The 21201-nt window shown below is 40.3% G+C and overlaps 1 protein-coding gene across 2 annotated transcripts; it reads left to right on the plus strand.

Moving 5' to 3' along the window:
- Positions 1-547: 547 nt before the first annotated feature.
- On the plus strand, positions 548-20539 carry map2k7 (mitogen-activated protein kinase kinase 7). Of its 2 annotated transcripts, XM_059340225.1 has the most exons (13): positions 559-710; positions 3756-3803; positions 7400-7544; positions 8422-8488; positions 9900-10013; positions 10856-10975; positions 11184-11291; positions 12113-12292; positions 12453-12533; positions 12839-12981; positions 14241-14286; positions 14395-14534; positions 16985-20539. In XM_059340225.1, exons 1-13 carry the CDS (start codon positions 590-592, stop codon positions 17097-17099), a joined length of 1428 nt encoding a protein of 475 aa, XP_059196208.1. In that variant the 5' UTR covers positions 559-589; the 3' UTR covers positions 17100-20539. The 2 variants fall into 2 exon arrangements, with proteins under 2 accessions (XP_059196199.1, XP_059196208.1); XM_059340216.1 differs by lacking the exon at positions 3756-3803 and having other exon boundaries at positions 548-710; positions 14395-20539.
- Positions 20540-21201: the final 662 nt, after the last annotated feature.

Raw genomic sequence — 21201 nt, forward strand, 5'->3', positions numbered from 1 at the left:
ATAATCGGATAATTATTTTTGATGCATTTATGTAAGCAGCATTTTACAGTAGTCAGGGTATGGCAAGTTTTAACTACTTAATATACTTGTATGTGGCTTCATTTATACATGCATAACCTTTTCAAATTGATTGTAATTTTTTAAATGTTAAATCTTGACCTGAACATTAACTTAGCTAGCAGCTTAATGTAGTGGAGTAAAAAGTACAATATTTGCCTCTAAATTGTAGTGAAGTAGAAGTATGGAGTTACATATGTGAATACTCAAAGTGCAAGTTCCTGAAACTTTAACTTAAGTACCTGAGTAGAAGTATGTTACATTCCACCACTGCATGTATGAAATAGGTAAATGACTATTAACTCCTATTCATTGTAAAGGTATGACTAGTAAAATATGGTCACATAACTGCTGTGTGTGTGTGTGTGTGTGTGTGTGTGTGTGTGTGTGTGTGTGTGTGTGTGTGTGTGTGTGTGTGTGTGTGTGTGTGTGTGTGTGTGTGTGTGTGTGTGTGTGTGTGTGTGTGTCTCCTGCCTACCAGAGAGGGAGTCTTGAGCTCTGCTGGGAACTACATGGTGCTCAATTTTTCAAGATGTCGTCGCTGGAACAGAGGCTGTCGCGAATCGAGGAGAAACTAAAGCAGGAAAATGAAGAACATCGCCGGAGAATCGACCTTAACATCGACATGAGTCCGCAGCGACGTCCGAGGCCGAGTGAGTGTCCACCGGGGAGGGCCGGGGCAGACTAGCGGGGGGAGAGATGGTCGAGGCGGAGGGAGGAGGGAAGGAGTCGGGCTGTTATGCTGCTCCTAGCTACTACATGCTAACAGGCTAGCTACATAAACAAACACCCACTCAGCTTGCTCCGTTTATTTTGCTGCCGAATGACTTACTTAACAAGTGGGACATTTCATATAGTGAGCAAAAAGGGGAAAAAAATAAAAAACCGAGCGCTGTCATGAAATGTCTCGCGGGCAGTCAGTCACGTCCCCAAATCTGCTCTGAGTCTGTCCTGTCAAACAGGCTAGGCTAACGGCTAGCAGTCTGAGTGATAGTCGGTGGCAGGCCCAGCGTCAATCTGAACATTTGATGTGCTGTTCAGCCTCTTTATCATATAATATGGAAGTGCCATTTATCCACATCGTATCTGTAGTTTCGTATGATAATTATTAGGAAGTGTTAGCCTGTGACTCCTGCGGCAAAGTCAGTTTTCACTGCCAGTTTTTGACCCTTGACGAAACAGACGCTAACGTGTGAAAGCTATCAGATATAGCTAACGTCCAGCAGACGTTACCAACCGTTGGTCATGTTGTTATTACGCAAATATTAACTACTGTTTAACATTTCGTCACCCTGTTAAAATAATCACCTCACTCGTTTTTTTAAGTTTTGCAATAAACACAAAAAACTTCCAAAAGTGTAACATGACATTTATTGATCATTTCACTCAAAGAGGATGTAACAAAGGATGGCTATTGGCATAGTAATAACATTGTGTAAATTATGTAACTTAAGAGAAATAAATGACTTAGGGAATTTTTTGAACATGTCTGTGTGACTTAAGCAAGATATGGTAGCACTTTATTTTGAAGGTGTCTACATAAGAGTCACACAAGCCTGTCAGAAACATGACATGACAAGCATCATGAGCATTAATGTTACTTCAAAGTGTCAATGTTCATGACACATCCCATGTCATGTTTATGACACGCTCATGTCACTCTTATGTAGACACATTCAAAATAAAGTGTTACCATATCTTGCTTAAGTCACAAAGGCATGTTCAAAAAATTGCCTAAGTCACATTTTATTTTGACTTAGGCATGATAAATCTGCTTAAGTCACACACTTGACATAAATCAGGGGTAAATCAACTGAGGATGTAGGCAATTTTACCATAGGTGGCCGGCATCATGAGGAGATGATTTAGGCAAAAAAAAAAAATTTTGACAAAAAATGACATGGCCGATTATTTTAACAGTGTGACGATTTAGTAAGTAAGTGGTTAAATTTAACCCTGCTGAGGACTTATTGACATAAAGTCCTTCACATTTTGCCAGTGAATATGATGTAAGTGGTGAAACAGTAACGTTGGGCGCTTGAACCGTTTGGAGGAGAAAACTCTCCAACAAACTGCTAGTTCAGCAGGAGAGTCTGCAACATGCCTGTACTGACTGAAATAAACACCAGAAAGCTCTTTATTATTTACCAGCTTAACATAGTGGACTTTTAAAACAGCCAGACAACAATGTAATAAACTATATTCACTCCCTGACTTTTCAAAGACCATTCTCTCCTACAGATCATCACTTCATGTCCATTTGTATGAGGTTTGAGAGACCGTGACCACAAACCTGCTTCTTTTTTTCCTTTTCGGTTCTCTTAAAAATGTTTTGTGAGGTTACATTACCTGTCTGTAAGAGTGTGAGTGAGTGAAAGGAAAGGCTGGTGATATTCTGTATTTTCTTAATGTCAGCAAATCTCATGAAAAGACCAAACGCCAAGTATTGACTGTGTATCGAAAGGATAGAATTATTCCTCTGCGAAAAAGACCATAAATTAGTAATGCTTCATTACGACCAGAGTCAAGGTTTAAAAACTTTTCCGCATTAAATGGTTTCAAGACAACTAGGTTTTTTATATGTTATTGAGTTGTGAGCTTGCATTATCTCAAATGTTTCCTACTATTTTCCATTACCATGTATTTGGTCGCCTGTCAATGGTATCATTGGCATAGATCGTTTTTAGATCTTGTTTGTTTTTGGCTATATATTTCAACCATATGTAGGATTTTCTGAGCACGAAAAACTGCTTGATTCAGTGTTTCTACCGGGTTTAATCACTTGGTCTGTTTGTTATTGAGAGGAGAGGAAATAAGTAAGCTCCCGATAAAAAAACCTCCTGAACTACAGCTGGACCATATGAAACTCAATTTTTTGTTGTCGTTTTGATTGAGAGACCCCTTGCGTGTGTTTAGGTTCAATTGGGTTACAGCCTTGATATAACCAAACCACGTTAAATACAGTTTCTGTCTTAAAGTTATTGTAAAAATGCAGTGTTTTCCTTCATCATTAAATGACATAATTGATGTATGTCATTTAAATGTTGAAATTTTTTGGGGAAAAAGATGGTACCAGGTTTGTACTCTGCATCCCTGTTGAAAACGGACGAATTAGTGCCACCGTGGCACTGCATAAATGGCACTGTAGTTTATTTTCAGCTGTTTATGTACACCATCCTGCTGCCACAAATACACGTAAGAGCACCAATTGTGTATTAATATGCCATTGAAAATAGTCTCCAGGACATAATAACTCCTGTATGAGTAACGTTTACTAAAGAAAATGGCCAGCTGTTAAAGGGAATTACTGAGCCTGATGAAACTATATATTTGTGACCTGTTTATTAAAAACACACCTTAGTAGAAACGAGTGGGCTTTGGCTGAGTGGCACAGACAGGGTTTAGAAGTTGGAAAGTTTTAAAAGAAAACTAGCGCATTGTTGATTTTGGTCTTTTCAAAGGATTTATTGACAATAACAAGAAGATAGAATATCGGCAGACAGATCCTCTCGTATACACCACTCAGATTTGTGTGTTTTGTTCACATGTCAAGAAAAACAGACTTATGGAAGTCAGAAAGTGTTTGTTTTTTTCTCCCCATTTGTTATATGATGGAGTGTGAGTGTGCACGTGTGATCGTCTCAATAGAACAGTGCAGTAATGTGGGTGTGTGTGTATATTTTCTTTCCTCTGTCTAGTCATCGTGATCCAGCTCAGTCCTGCTCCAGCCCCTTCCCAGCGTGCAGGTATCATTCAATCCATCGCTCTCTCTGCCACTGCACCTCCGTCCCCACCCCACCCACCTACCCACTCCTCAACACCTGTGTCCCCTGTTTCACCTCCCGTCCCCTCTTTCCTCATCACTGCTTTATTATTTTTTAATCCTGTCAGAGAGAGAACACAGGCAGTTCCCCACATTTTCACTAGTTACCTTTGTTTTATAGCCCTGCATGTAGAGCCTTTTTATGCACATGTCTTACATCCAGTGTAATATACTAAAAAGGACAGACTATGTGGAAATAGACTTGGTATGTCTTTAACAAGTGGCTGTAAAAGTCAGTTTACTCTCTCCAGCGAATAGACGGTTGACAGAAAAGTAACTGCCAGCTATTTTGATAATTAATTGACAGTGAAAGTATTTTGTCATGCAGAAATGCTGTTTTCAGCCTCAAATTTTTTGTTTTATATTGTATTAAACTAAATATCTTTGGGTTTTGGATTGACAAGCAAAACATCGCCTTTTAAGAAACATATTTCCCTATTTTCTGACATTAGACTAAGCAATGAATCAATCAAGAAACTAATCAGCAGATTAAAGGATAATGAAATAGCTGCAGCCCTATCACACACACATACTTTACTCACTCTAGATCAACACCAGTTTTTGATAAGTTCATGACTGAGTAAGAACCTCTGCTGAGGCGTTAAGCTGAGGCAAAGTTAAATCCATCTCTGTGAAACCAGTCCTTGACCAGTTCTGATATTTTAGCCCAGCAGTTATTTACACCTCCTCTCAAATCACATCCTCTCCCCATCTTTCCATTCTGACTCCTCTCCTCTGTCTGTGTGTGTCTGTGCCAGTGGCAGGGCAGTGTTGGTGTGTGTTGATGTTCACAGAGTGCGTGCGTGTGTGTGTGTGTGGACGTGTGTCAGAAGATTAACCTTCGTTTTGCTGGAGGTAGAGAATCACGGTGCATGTGGCTTTTTTGCACGACATGATGTTTTGGGTTGTGTTTCGTCCGACACAGTCTCTAATCCAGCATCCCCACCAGTCCGTCTGCAGGAGTGCTGTGAACACTCTGGCTGCTCTTTCTCTTTCTGTTTTCTTTGTGTGGCGACTGAAGACTTCCTGTCCGAGCCTGACTGACTGACTGTCTGACTTCCAGCTTAGTCTCTGCTATGCAGTTTTGGCCGAATTTCTCCTCTAGTTCTCTCTCTCTGTTTGATGTTGTTTGTCTGTTATTCATCTTCTGGCATCCCCTTCCCCTGCTCCTCCTTCCTTTTGCAGCAGCACTGTGTGAGCTGGAGGCGGTGCAGCAGTGCCTGCGGGTATCTGTGTGTTTGTGTGTCTTCCCATCTCCTCGCTCTGTCTGCCTGTCTATCCTCACATCCGTCCATCTGGAGCCAGCCGAACTATGGAGATGCAATCTGTGCCAAAGACTGCCTGAGTCTGTCTTCCTCTCCATACTAACCCCTCCTCCCCTTCACTAACTGATTCTCCTCTTACAGGCTGATCCATCCACAGGTGACTCATCGATACAAACCACTGCTGGCACTCTCAGAAGAGCTGCAGAAACATTAATCATGTTAATGATAACATTAACAACAGCTGCATGGTCCTCTAAATGTCTTCCAAACTTGTTCCGATCATTTAAAAAACTTGAAGTTGCTGTTGTGAAAAATGATAATAGGTAGGGATATAAACTTGTCTGCAGCCTCACTTAGTGTTCATAGTCTGAGCACTTAAGATTGTTCTCCTGAAATTCTTTAACATCCCATTAAAATGAGTCAGTGCTTGCTTGCACATACACCTGATATTACAAGGTCAGCTTAGTTTTAACATGTCCTTGAATGCATGACTTAGACCGAGAAGCGTGTTGCAACGGTTGTGAACGGGACCTACAACTGTCAATATGGCACCAGGGGGTTGTGAAGCAATTTAGGAGTGTCAATCAGGCTGAGTGGCTTTGTGTGGGAAATATTGGCTTGTGATACTACGGTTTATTACAACTTGGGTTTTATTTTCATTACTGTCGGTTATAGTAACATTGTACTCACGAAACAGGGAACACGGTGACATTGCTAGAAAGGCGACAATAACAAGCGTTTAAATGAGATTGTAAAAAAAAAAAAAAAAAGTTTTTAAAAAGTGCAGCTTAGCCAAACTTATTTGGAAGTTAAAATGAAGGCCAGTTTTACTTGGTAATATATTTTAAATACACTTTTGTATTTTCAACAAATTCATAGAACATACACAGGGAATCTGTAGAGTGCAGAACATAAATATCGGTTTAACAGAGCACATCCATTAAAGGAGCACAACGTGCAATCTTGTCCTTAGAAAATTTGCACTTACAATATAAATAAACAGACTATATCCTGACAAATAAACAGAAAGGCAGAAAGGAAAGTGAGGAAATAAGTTTTTATTTTTAACTGATGGTTCTGAAAGTATTTAAGGAAAGGTCCACACAGCTTTTGGAACTTTTTGCAAACTAAGTGGCAGATCAGATTCAAAGTTAAGACAGGACATAATGTCCCTCAGTCAGTGAGCGTGGGTGGGCAGGGAAGCATCTCTCCGTCTTAGTTATACTGCATGTGTGTGGCCAAAAGGGAGGCAGTGAAGGACAGTGTGCGGTGTTAGATTGGACTTAGGCACACGTCTGCTTCTGCCAAAAAGGGAAACCAGAGGGTTGGGTTCAAGGTCAAAATTAAGGATTAGGGATAAGGTTTGGAAAAAGTCCCACCAGTATTATTTCAGGCTAAGACACAACCAGAAGTTGTGGATAAGGGAAGCATAATCTCTATTACATTTGTCACTGCAGGGCTTCACATCCTGTTGGTTGTATTTTTTGTTTTGTTACTGCATTCTGAGATCTCAGCGGTCATTTTTGTGTACACAGTGCTATCAAAACTAATAAAACAAGCGGTTGCAGCTAAAAAAAGACAACCCAAGTCTTTATTAACCGTAGTTGTTTTGTTTTGTTTTCTAAACAGACTGTGTGGACGTCCACATCCCTAAACTGTACCTCCCAAGCTGTGGGCTAACCCTGTGCTGTCTCTCCCCGCCTGAGCGTGGTGTTGCTTTTGCTCTGAGATAACCGTCCTGTTTGTTTTAACATTAGGTTGGGACATCAGCGAAACAAAAACAAAAGCTGTATCTTCGGGGAAATAAAAACAAGTTCATATGCTGGTTCAATACTACACAGGGTAGAGATTGCAGGGCTGTAGTGAAAGAACTCTTTGACCTCGCCAAGGCCAGTTTCTCTTGGTGTCTCATGGGAAAGGGTACGATAGATCACATTCCTTTCTCATCAGACACTTTGATTTGTGTAAAAAAAAAAAAAATGAAGCCCAGATTTTAGGAAGGAAATGCAAGGAAAACACAAATTTGTTGCACAGAGCTAAAAAAAAAAAGCTTAAATAATAATGCATTATCACCTTTTTTATTGGTGCACAACCACTTTAAACCACTAAAATGATGCCGTCAGTAAATGCATGAATAAATATCGTCATCTTACACCTTCTGGCATGCTGGCCTCGGGTGCAAAGCGTACTGTACCATTCATTCTGTTCTCTTGTCTGTTTCTAATGTGTCATGTCCTCCCCACCACCACCCCAGCGCTCCAGCTGCCACTGGCCAACGATGGAGGCAGCCGTTCATCGTCTTCAGAGAGCTCTCCTCAGCACCACCCCTACCCCAGCCGCCCGCGACACATGCTCACCCTGCCCACGCCTCCATACGGCCTGCAGAAGAGCTTAGAGAAGTACGTGGACGCATGCTGATGCTGATCTGAGCAATGATTACTGAGAAACTGTTGTTCTGATGTGCTTATGTTTTTTTAAATTTTGAATAAATAACCTTTCCAGGAATAGCAGCTAAATGATTATTACTATTAGAGCATGAAACTCCAGCAATTATACCGTTGAAACACAAACTCCTAGTTTGAAAATAAATGTGAAGCAACCTCCAGTCATGGAAAAAATTATTAGACCATCCTTGTTTTCTTCAATTTCTTGTTCATTTTAATGCCTCGTACAACTAAAGGTACATTTGTTTGGACGACAACGACAAAAATAGATCATAAGAGTTTAATTTCAGAGCTGATATCTAGCCATTTTCCATGGTTTTCTTGATAATGATTTTGTTTATTATCAAGAAAACCATGGAAAATGGAGTGATTTTTGTTGTTATCATTATATTTGTCCAAACCAATGTACCTTTAGTTGTACCAGGCATTAAAATGAACAAAGAAATTAAGAAAAAGGCTGGTCAAATATTTTTTTCCACGACTGTGTAGTACAGAGGAGTTCTGATTGTAAACATTGAGAGACAAAATAGAGCCACAGTGATCTTACATATACACACTGCAGATCATCACATGTACATTATATCAACACACAAACACTTGGGAATGAGTAGAACGAAGAGCTGGTTATGTTACATACAAATGGTCCTCAAGCAGAGAGTGTGTGTGTGTGTTTGTGGGTGGTTGGAAGAGAGATGTAAAGAAACACAGCATCCATTTGTGAGTCAGAAGCCTCTTTCTCTACTTGTCCTGCTGGTTTCACACTGAAACATACCTCATGTAGTGTTTTCACTCTCCCTCACACTGTGTTATTGTGTGTGTTCTGTCCTCACAGTGCAGAGATCGACCAGAAATTGCAGGAGATCATGAAACAGACGGGCTACCTGAAGATCGATGGACAGGTGAGATGTGACGCTCGATGACGCGCGTTGAGCTTCTCCCTGCATGTCATTGGCTTTTTTCAGAATTTCACACGAACATACTATTTATACTCAGTATGATGTATGAATGTGTGCTTACTGGAAATATTCAACTGCCCAAAAATGCATTGATCCTCTTTAGATGGCTACGATGTAGATTTTGAGCCAGTCTAACATTGTTAATACACTTAATTTTTATTTTTTGAGGTAACCATTTAGACTGGCAATATGTAGCGTCACTGTATCCAGAGTCGGGCGGCTTTTGGCTACTATTCTATCAAAATTCCACATTAACTACTAATATAAATGATAATGTTATGTTTCCAATTATTTCAGTGGTGTGAAACTGGAGCCCAGCTTCGTAGCTTTCAAACGTTTCAATCGTTTTAAACATGTTCATTAGCCTTGGGTTTACCAGAGTTATGTTTATTATGGATCGGTCACTTCTATCTTCCTCGCTGTAAAACAATGGGTGCTGTTGTTTTCTCCGTGGGGAAGGTGGATGTTTCTGGGTAAGCCAAATAAGACACTTTTTAAGATTGTTGATTGGAGCAAGTAAATATGGTTTACCCTTTAAGATATAAATGAATTCTAAACCTGTGAATTTATTATTTTTTAAAAGAAAATAATCAAATAATGACAAAATACAAATTTAAATGGCAGTTATTTGGTTATGAAAAAGATTAATAAGAGTGAAATATTAAAATCCTATCTATGTCAACCCTTAGTTAAAACTTAATGAAAGCAGACATCCACACCACTAAAGTGTCCTCGAGCCGAGCAGAAAATCTCCATCAAGGAAAACAACAGTCCTCCCCTGGCGTTGTTTTTCTCAATACACAGAAGATTATAAAACTCAAAACACTGAGATATGTGTTGTTTTTGTCTACCAAGATAAAATTCAGACTGACTGCAGGGTTGGCTTCATTTTATTTATTTCCTCCCTCCTCCAGCCTTCGGGTCCAGTATCTCACTCGGTGCCAGTCAGTTTGAAGATGCTTGAGAAAACGATTTGTCTCATCATCGCTGCACTCCAGATTGTCTTTGCTTCCTCTCATTAGACCAGAAGGGTTGCTACATCAAGTGCTCAATGAGACGTCACTCACAGCATCTCAGTCACCAATGATTTAATTTTAAAGAAGCAGGGAAACGATGCGTCTTCCAGCTGTGTGCTGGTGTTCTCACACATGGCCCGTGGGCAAGCTGCCTAATTACACATCAAAACATTTGTTAGTAAAATGGCCCAGAGGAGTTTACTGATGCCTCACCAAGCAGAAAATCAGAACGTGCCTCACTCATCTACTTTCAGCTTGGAGATTTTGCATTGAAACAACATTTTAACCAGTGAAAATGTCTTGAGCCCTGTTTTGTCTGCATTTGTGTCTGTTTACAGCGGTATCCAGCCGAGGTGACAGACCTGATCAGTGAGGGGGAGATCGGCAGTGGGACCTGTGGACAGGTCTTCAAAGTGAGATTCAAGAAGACCGGCCATGTCATCGCTGTCAAAGTAAGATGCTACTGCAATCACCTGTTCACACTATTTTTTTTAAGTATTTCCTTTCCTCTGAAATGCATACTTAAATGCTTCTTAAAACTTGATACGTTGATAAGAGTTAAACACAACAAACACGCAGGAAGGTTCAGATTTAGTGGGACCAAAATGTTTTATTCTCCATCCCATGAGTACCTCTACAGCATAATGTATTACAGATAATTTGTTTAAGGTTTCAGAAGACATACTTAACATAATTCATTCATTCACATAGTTGATTGTGAGCAGACTGCTGGTGTTTTTGGCGAGTGTATTTAATCTGCGGTAAGAGGAATTGAGAAGATGGGTTTCCTGAGAAGCAACAGCAGCACAGAGACAGTTATTGTGTTTGACAGGGAGCCAGGATCATTTGGAGTGCCATCTCCTTAATATGCACATCGTGTTATTATTGTAGTTAGTAAGGCTTTGGGAACAAATTGTAATGTGTGGGTTGGTAATATCTTAAGGCTAATTTTCAAACTTCAAGAAAGAAATCCCTTCAAGCTCCATTAAGTCAAAATGATCAAAATACAACAGGAGCTTGATGCTAACCCTTGCTTGCCTCTCTGATTTTCTGTTGTGCTTTAACTGTGACTAGTTTACCAACACAGTGGCAGTAATAACCCCACAAAACAACCCTCCTATTTAACAGAGGACTTAATTGTAGCTGTCTGAGCTGTTTAAACACTAGGCAGTCAATCAGCTCACCAGAGGAGTCTTTGTTGTGTGATTTTTCTAATCACTTGTTTCTAACACACCCATACATTCAAATGTTGTTAGGAATCTGAGACGTTTTTTTTTCCTGTGTGTCTCACCAGCAAATGCGTCGAACAGGAAACAAGGATGAGAACAAGAGGATCTTGATGGACCTGGATGTGGTGCTGAAGAGTCACGACTGCCCTTACATCATCCAGTGCTACGGCGCCATAGTCACCAACGTGGGTGTCCGCAAAATACATTATTGTCTGTGCTCTTAACAACAAAATAGTAGGACAGTCATAATGAGAGTACTTCCACAGCTAAATCCAGTCACCTCAAACAAACTGCAGCCTTTGGTTTATTTCTTATATTTGGTCGTAATGCGACTACCTTTACTCTCTGAGTGCTAAAAGCTGAATGTGTTTATGTGTCGTCTTATGTGTACAGACGGATGTATTCATTGCCATGGAGCTGATGGGAACATGTGCTGAAAAGCTGAAGAAGAGAATCCAGGGTCCCATCCCAGAGCGAATCCTTGGGAAGATGACAGTGGCAGTAAGTGGAAGATACACACACTCACACCATAGACTGTGTAAATAATGGACATAGTCACCGTGACGTCACCTATTGGTTTGTGGACTGCCTGTTTGAGGCATCGAGTCTAGCGTTACACTCGTCGCCATCTTGTGTCTCTATGCCTCTCTACACCTCAACCTGACTGAGCGAAGTCGCTGCTAATTCATGTTAGCATTAACTGTAGCATTAACTGGGATGTTAGTTTTGTCAAAAAACAAAAACAAAATGTACGTTACTTACCTAAGAAAAATGAACAGCGACTCCTTAGAGTTGTCCAACCAAATGCTGAACAAGACATTTTTAATGAACAAAACATTAAAATAAACTGTCTTTAAGTGAAAATGCAGTGTGAAAGGGTCAAAGTTATGAGACCAAACCGGTAAACGTCCTCTTTCATATCTATATACAGTTTTATATAACTTTATTGACACAGTGTAGTGGATACGCATTGTTCTGCTTCTCTCCTGATGACGGCTCGCCTTGTTAGTGACCTGTCGATCAAAGGTAGCCACGCCCCAAATCATATGATTCTTTATCTTCTATTTTCTCCTAAATGGGGCCATTATTTGAACTATTAACATCAAATTGTCTTGATGAAGATTTTTTTCCTAGCGATTGAGACCAAAGTGTTGTCCTAAACAATTTTTCCGAGGTAATAAATCGAGTGAGAAGTTTTCTCATTTTGGATTAAAATGAATGGAGCCAAATGGTTCAGCAAACTTCGTCAGCGAGGTTGCCGCTAGACTCACACACAGGGAGTGTGATTTTGTTCTTATATTCTCACTGTGTTTCTGCTCCAGATCGTGAAGGCATTGCTGTACCTGAAAGAGAAACACGGCGTCATCCACCGGGACGTGAAACCCTCCAACATCCTCCTCGACGATAAAGGTCAGATCAAACTGTGCGACTTCGGCATCAGCGGACGCCTCGTTGACTCCAAGGCCAAGACCCGCAGTGCCGGCTGTGCTGCCTACATGGCAGTGAGTGAAAACCCACACACTCTGCGCTTTAAACAGGACCAAGAATCTCACACACAAAGTTCTCACATTCTATCAAGCGGAAAATACAAAATAGAAACATGATACACACACACACTGATTCCCTAAACAGAGTGTTGCCTGTTCTTTTCTATTCCTGCAGCCGGAGAGAATAGACCCTCCAGATCCCACCAAACCTGACTATGACATCCGAGCAGACGTGTGGAGCCTCGGCATCTCTCTGGTAAAAATGCTTTCATTTTATTCAAATAAAGGAAGTGTACTTGCCCTTAAGGCAGCTTGTTTATGGTAAAAATCACGATCACAATTATTTTAACATTACTCGTTTGACTTTGGATTTATTGAAAATAAGGTATTTTTAACTATGTATTTTTGTGAACTTACAACAATAAAAAGTAAATAAATAAGCAAACAAACAATAAATGGCATATTATCTATCTATTATATATGTTTGGAGTTAAAATGAATCCAGCAATCCTGGGAGTTCGTCGATGATGGTAGATGTTAATGGGTCCTTGTGTCCTCTAGGTGGAGCTGGCCACGGGACAGTTTCCCTACAAAAACTGCAAGACAGACTTTGAGGTTCTGACCAAAGTGCTGCAGGAAGATCCTCCTCTGCTGCCTCTCGGCATGGGCTTCTCCCTCGACTTCCAGTCCTTCGTCAAAGACTGGTGAGTACAAATCTCATTCTTAAACTGATGCTTTGTCAGTAGCCGTTTTTCCATTAAAGCTGAAGCTGAAATTTTAAAATCTTGCAGAAAAGAAAATGTAGATTAGGCACGTTTGATGCTGATGATTATGATGTTACATCATAGCCAATTTATTGATGGAACCACGACTATTGTTTGTTGTATTATATTTATTATAGTCTCATCTCACTGCTGCTGTATGCACTGTGATGTAAAGCACATTGAATTTCTTTGTAAAGAAATGTCAAGTCAAGTGAGTCACCATTTATAAAGCTTTATATAACTTTGTAGCAATTTGCCTCAGGAGGCTTTACAATTTATTCAGCAGACACCCTCTGCCCTTTGACCCTACCCTAAAAATGGACGAAACCCTCAGTTTGAGAAACAGAGCATCCCTCCCACCTGGATGGACAGACTTGCAAAATATATTGTGTGTACAGAATGGACCAACATCATAAAATAAATCTCTGTGACTGACAGAATGACACATAGAATATGAATATGTGTGACGAAAATGGATCCGAGAAAATGTCTGGCAGCATCAAGGTGTCGCCAAACAGCTTGAGCCTGAGCAACCAAACCTCCTTCCTCCTTGTAACCTGGTAAGAGGACAGGCTACCTAAACATCGAGACGAGGGAACGTTAAAAAATGCTATTTGGTCCAAATGTAAATGCTTTCTTGCGTAAGATCTACATAGAATTAGTGACAATATTTGGGACAAGCTTGCTTCTAATTGGGATGCATTTATTTTTGGGCTTCAGCACTTTACATCCTCAAATAAAACCACAAATTACCTTTTTGGCATACTGAGTATAGCTGCTAAAAAAGCTATTACAAGGAAATGGCTTAAGCCAGGCAGCCCATCTATAGACGAGTGGTATGACATCATCTATGACATTTTTGTGATGGAAAGAATCACTTTCTCTGTGAGGCTTCAGAAAGCAACATTTGAGGAAATCTGGGAGAAGTGAAGATTGTACATCACCCCAAAATGCCCTTCTTTTTTTTTTATATTATGTACAATTTTTATTTTGAATCTGTTCAACTACTTGCTGTAGATGTTGTTTTTGTTTATAACTAGATAAAAATCTGAAATTATGGATCACAATGCCAGTTATCATAATGTTGATGACTGTGTAATGTGCTATTGAAATGTGATTCCAGATGAAAGACCAAAATGTAAAAAAAATGCTATATGAAGAAAATTGCAGCTTCACTTCATTTGTTTTTCTTTCCACAGCCTCACAAAGGATCACAGAAAAAGGCCAAAATACCACCAGTTGCTGGTAAGACACCAGTCATCATGAGATGCAAACATTTTGTACAGATTCACAAAAGTGACCCAATGGTCAAATGTAACTAAACGGTGTCCCTCCCTCTGTACCTGTATCCAGGAGCATAGTTTCATCCGCCGTTACGAGGTGCTGGAGGTGGACGTGGCCGGTTGGTTCCAGACGGTGATGGATCGGACCGAGTCGCCTCGTAGCAGCCAGTGTTACAGCCATCAGCACCAGCTCCACTCGCTCTTCAGTAGGTAGCCTAGCCCAGCCCGGCGTTAGCTTAGCCAGACGCTAGTCTTGCCTAGCTTTAGCTTTGCCAAGCCCAGACTCAGTCTGTCCTAGTCTAGCCCAGCGTTAGCAGCTAAGCCTAGCGTTAGACCCAGCCCACCTGTCCATCTGTCCACCAGAGAGAGCCTGAAGAGCCCGCGGAGGGGAAGGGGAGAGATGGAGACTCGATGGAGTGATGGACGGAGACATGGACTGATGGATGGATGGATGACACATGTGGTTCTGTTTATCGGTGTGTTGAATCTGGACAGGCAGACAGGGGAAGGAGGGGACAGAAGAAGGTGCACACTGTAGTTAGCTTCATTCGTTCACACACATCGCATCACATCACAGTGTGTGTAACAGCCACACACACTCACATACAAACTGCATGTGCACTCTTGTACGTGTAACCCACATTTCATCCACTTGTTATTAGTTTTTCACTTACATGTGTGTCTCCAGCATTGATCCAAGCCGTTGGATTAGTCAACAGAGTAGTCACTACACACTGGAACAAAGCTTCTGCTACATTAGCAAACCTGAATCTCTCTTGTACATAAACGTTATGGAGGACACAACAATGTCCGGTGCAATTATGATTCTTCAGGTGTTTCTACTATCACACATTCTCAGGCTGAATCTATGTGCGTGCGTGTGTGTGTGTGTGTGTGTCTGTGTGTGTGTGTGTGTGTGTGTGTGTGTGTGTGTGTGTCTGTGTGTGTCTGTGTGTGTGTGTGTGTGTGTGTGTGTGTGTGTGTATATGAGTAAATATCAAGACACAGTCACTGGTTGTTTTTAAAAGTGAGATTATATTTCCTAGCCGTTTATTCACCTTCACACTACAGCTGTAACACACACAGCAGAGAGAATTAATCTGTTGGCTGTGCTTTGTTTTTTTTTTACATGCTAGGATAGAAACTCTCATTAACTTTGATGTGAAATATGTTTAGAAAACCCATCATTGTATTTAGCAGCTGCACAAATTGGAAAAACACGATGAAAAATGACTTACAAAAAAATTAGTGTTACATTCTAGCTTTGTAGAAAAGTTCTTTATGGTTTTGTTTTTGTGTGCTGAAACTTATTTGGATGGACTAAGAGACAAAGGGATTCTAAGAAGAGAAAAGTTGAGTTAGTAAGGAGGAGGAGACTCTTTCTAGAAGTGTGGGAGAGAAACGCTGGGAAAGTAGAAGAAAGGAGTTCATAAATAACTGAAGTGTGTGAAACGAGAAAGGTTGGAGGTAAAAATGGGAGTGGAGTGTTTTTTTTCAATGAGAAGGCAAAGAACAGGAGCTTATCTTGTACAAAGAATATATAAGTAGGGTAAATCTTATTACCTGTGGAGCATTTCTTTACTCTGTTTGTCTACCTCTTCCTCTCTGTCCTCCTCTCTGTCTGCCTCTGCTGTTTAGTGTCATGTAGTGCTCCACAGTGGTACCAGACCAAAGGCTGCGTGTAGGTTTTGGTGGAGGTCAAGAGATTTAGACCTACTCCAAATATTTCAGACCTAAAGAAACCACTCAGACACGTCTTGTTTAAAGCACATTTTGGTGCTTTTAGTTCCTAGAGCAGGGGTCTCAAACTACCAGTCAGGGGGTCAGACGTGCCCATATGTTTCAGGGTTGTCTTTTCCTTGATCTCCAGGGGTGCAACTAACAATTTAAATACCTCCCAATTGCTAATGATATCCTATTTATCTTCTTAATTAAACATTTAGTCAGAAATATATCAACTTTCTAGACCCCAAGTGGGGTTAGGATCATAATTAATTTCTAAAATCTAATTATTTTGATGAAGAAAAGCAGAAAACATTCACTTTGAAATGGTGAAGCCAGTTAATTTTTGCTTGAAAAAAAATTTAAACCACTAATCAACTATCAAAATTGTTAATTAATTTTCTCCCTTTATTTACCTACCATAAGATAAAACCAAGATCATGCAGATTTAGTGTAACAAGCTAGCACCCAAAAAGGTTTCTATAACATCAAATAACTAATTAAAACCAAATTTATATGAAAATTGAACACTTGAACAAACATCAGCATGAAAAGAATTATGTGGATGACAGAAACCATCTTTGGAAAAGAAATGTTTTATGTGTACCGGTAGTTTGATTTAAGTTTGACCCATGTCCCATCCACTAACATGGATTTATGGCTTATACTGCAACCAGCCACCAGGGGGCAAGAAAGATGTTTTGGCTTCACTATCAGGGAGCTGTTGTGTCGTCCATCTTTATATCCAGTCTATGATCTATGCAGAGAACTAGGAGAAAACATGACTTTGAGACCCCTGAACTAGAGGATTGTTAAGATAAAACTGTGAGTGCATCAGGCTTTACAAACCAGCCGCATCTGAACTCAATGTGTCTGAAACTCGATGTTTAAATAGACGTTATGAGTGCTATGAGGTCTTCATAACAGGCTGATTAAAGTCCTACTGCCTCCCCTCTTGACGGGCCACAGCCAAAGCCTGCTAGATGTGCAGACTCAAACCTCCCACGCCCCGTCACGCACCAAACCAAATCACTGCTAGACACAGAGAACTGAGAAATGGCAGCAATGGAGAGAGGGAAACCGTTAAGTGTCAGATAGAGAGCGATCCAGGAATGTTGTCGAGATGGCAGAGAAGATGAAAGAGAATTAAACGTCAGGAAAAAGAGAGGAGAGGACAGAGTGAGGCGCGAAGGAAGACGGGGAGTGTTAGGAAAGTGGGATTGGAAGATAAAGAAAAGTCAGAGACGAACTGGAGTTGGACAGAAAGTAAGAGTGTGAATAATGAGAGAGGTAACAGGGAAGGAAAACATCAGCTCTGAGGCTAGCTGGTTATTGTGAAAAGCTTTCATGGTGTTACACCAACCTACCAATTATGATTTTAGCGAGTGAGTTAGCATGTTGTGTTGATGATGTTTACTGTTCTGTTCAAACAATGTTATTTATTTACATTGCTACTGCTGCTACTTTTTTATTGCTTTAGACGCTGCTGTCACTTCTTTTCCCCAAAGGACAAATACTTTATTCTTTTTTTTTTTCTCTTTTTTTTAAAAGCCAAATAAATGAAATAATGCAACACGTTTTACCAAATACAGAGCAAAGTCTGAAGAGGGCAAAAGCAAGGGAGAGATGGATTAGAAGAGAAAGTGCAGGGAGGTCGGCTTCGCAAAAAGTACTAACTAACACGAAATGTAAACTCACCTCACCTCACATGTAGCTCTAAATGTAATGCAAGTAGTTAATCATTTGATGCCACACTGAACTGTACAGTATAGATATGATCAGAGGGGCTGTCTGCCTGTCCAGATGTTTTTTTTTGTCACATCCACATACGCCGTCTGTCCATCCGTCCATCTGTCCACAGGTCGCCTGCAAGCTTGACAACCTTGACAGTTCACACCAAAGGTGTCCACAACTCAACTAAAATACGAAAGAGCGTTGGTGTTATTGTTATGACTATTGTTATTGACCTTATAATTGATCACTCTCAGCTATGATATATATGAAATCTCTCTATAGCTAGTGGGAGAGGGTGAGGGGGGGGCGCTGTACTACAGCAGTGCAGTGTGTTTGTTTGTGTGTGTGTCATAAACTGTACAGGGGGAGACTGGTGCACTAACACAAGACAGGAGCCAAGCAATAAAACCAGCTGGCTCATCCTTCTACTCACTGTGGGCTTGTATCACAAAGTAAATCCAACTCAGTCTGACTCTCTGTGGGCTTCACTGAGCCGCTGAGCGTCCTGAATAACTGGTGTCACGCAGCTGTTTATCAACTGGCTCCGTTAACTCTGGGTGTTCCCAGTCCAGCCACGGGTGTGTTCATGTGACAGAGCTTCTTATCACAAGTCAAAACCCATGTGCTGAGTGCCTAATATGAAAAATTATGAAATAGGTTACTTATTTTAGTTTAATGAAATACAAAATAATCACAAAACTAGAGTACAATAAGTACAGTGTAATACAGTGTAGGAGTTGTAACAATAATGTAGGTGTTTTAAAGGGATATTCCAGACTTTTTAAAATGTATTTTGCATGTCTATTCATTCTGTTTAAACCCGGTATTTCAAAAAAATCTAATCAAAAAATCTAAATTACTTTATTTATCCCCAAGGGGAAATTCAGTTAGTCTTGTTTTTCTGCACAGTTGCAGATAAACATAAGGCTACAGTATAACAATTATATTATTAGTAATATACTGTTTGAATTATATTCCAGTGGCCGCTGTGTAGGATTGTTTCTGATTGGTGTGATCCATACTTTTCAAATAAGTCAAAACTTATTGAAAAAATAGATGGAATTATTTTCAAAAATCACTAAATGTTTTTATATCACAAAATATTATACTGTAATCCATGTTTGTTGGCTTTTAGCATTTAAAAATCATGTTTTCACTGCCGTTCACTGTGTGCTCTCCTGCTTTTTGCACACAAACTGAGCTGTATTAATAATCAGTCTAACATTAATCTAACATGTATAGAGAGTTATATTCATTAAAGGAAGTTGATTTGATTAAAAAAGAATAACTTAAATCTTATTGAAAAAATAAATTACAGCCAGTTAAGTTATAAGTTGTACTGACACATCAAGACACTGTCCATTTTATCACTTTATGTAAACTCTGTACTTGTGTCCGTGTTGGTAAATCTTGAATGATCTCTGTGTTTCCAGTGATCTGATTGGTCAGTAGGCGATCTGTGTGCAGGTTTAGCTCCTCTGTTAGTTAACCTGGCCCCGTTACACATGTGCCAGCTTTGTGAGACCAGTAAACCTGAGTTTAGCCCACAGATAGCCCGTGGCTCTTCATGGTACAGGCCCCTGAGCAGATGTGAGCCGGCGTAGCTCCGTTAGCTCAGCTTCTGTTTAGGTTTTAATCTGGACACCAGGCTACAACCTGAAACTGATTTGCAAAAGTAGACTTTTATTGTTGTAAACTACAGATGACAGGATTCAGGGCAGATTGTGACAGATCTACTCTGTGACTCTGTTAAAATTCTTGTATATAGATCTGAATCTGGTGCTTAGCATCCATCAGCTGTACTGCTGAGATGTGTACTCGTTAGAGACGGGCCAACAACCCGCTCTCACTACAGCCATTCAAACTCTGTTCAAATGTGTGTCTCGGCCCTCTTGACCCAGTCTCCCACTGTCGAGGTTTTCTGTTATTAAGCTGATGTTTATTTTTACAAAACACGCACACACACACACCCGCTCGGCCGTGTGCTTTTCCATCCAAACACCTGATTAGGTGACAGTGCCGCACCACACCTCTGTGAAACCAATCAGGTCAGGTGTGCTAAGAATGACAGTCAGTGTTTGTGTGTGTGTGAGGAAACAAAACATGTAATTACTAATGTACACACACCAAATGTAAAGAGTTATCCCGTTCTGCACAGCAACGCTGCCAATAGTGGCTTTATGTGTATATTAGCTCGCTAGGTGTGGCCAGGGGTGTATAATAACAGCTAGTTCATAGCGAGAACCTGCGCTGTGCCTTGGCACTGAGGGGGAGCGTGTGTGTGTGTGTGTCGTAAACCCATCTGTAATTAAACCAAATATCATTTTCACTATGCAGTCATTCAAACCATGTCAGCTTGCTTCAATGAGGGGGAAAAAACCTCCTGTACATACACAGATTTACGGATAAACTGGAGTTATCGACAGTGTGTTTTTCTTTTCGAGCCCCCTCCCTCCCGGTGTGATTTAACGCCTTCAACTAGTTCACAGAGAAAACAGAGAGAGAGAGAGCAAGAGATATGTTTTGAATGAGCTGACAAATATTTAAGGATTGTATTGGGGTCGGGGAGGGATGCGGGGGTTAGACCGGGGTTTGTAGTTTAAGGGGAGATACAGATCAATGCTGTAAAGTATATCAATTGCATGTTATTGTCACCGTTGTAACTGCCATTGTTTTGTTTTTGTTTTGTTTTTTTCTTCCAAGACAACGGTCGGTTGGGGCGGGGATGCACAAAACTTTATTCTTATTTATAATTTTTACACATATAGTCTGTATGTTTGTTTTGAAAATGTTGAATTATTGTGTACTTAGGAAAAGACACACTTTTTTTGCCTTTTAAAAAAATGTTTTGTCAACTTTGCAATATTTTATTTTATTTTTTTCCACTTTGGACCCGTCACTCGTCGTCACTCGTCGTCGAGGAGGAGGAGCTGTATCATTATTAGCAGACAGTGTTTGTTAGAAAACGTCCTGTTTCCCCTCATTCATGTGTCTTTCTTTCAGTTAGGTGTGTGTGTGTGTGTGTGTGTGTGTGTGTGTGTGTGTGTGTGTGTGTGTGTGTGTGTGTGTGTGTGTGTGTGTGTGTGTGTGTGTGTGTGAACGTGTGTGTGTGAACGTGTGTGTGTGAACGTGTGTGTGTGTGTGTGTGTGAACGTGTGTGTGTGTGAGCGAGCGGAGACTGTGTGTGTGCGTGTGAACAGCGCGTGTGTGTGTGATGTTTATTTGTCTACCAAAAGTCTTTATTGATGATTATTATTATTAGCTTTTATTTTTGTCCATTTTTTTATTATTATGATTACTATGATTACTGTTTTTATTATTATTATTATTATTTTTTATTATTATTATTATTCAGGGCAAAAAGATGACACCAAATTGAACAAAGAAATAAATGGGTGATCCCAGACAGCGCTGAAAGCTG

Source organism: Centropristis striata, chromosome 1 (assembly GCF_030273125.1).
Source record: "Centropristis striata isolate RG_2023a ecotype Rhode Island chromosome 1, C.striata_1.0, whole genome shotgun sequence".
Lineage (NCBI taxonomy): Eukaryota > Metazoa > Chordata > Actinopteri > Perciformes > Serranidae > Centropristis > Centropristis striata.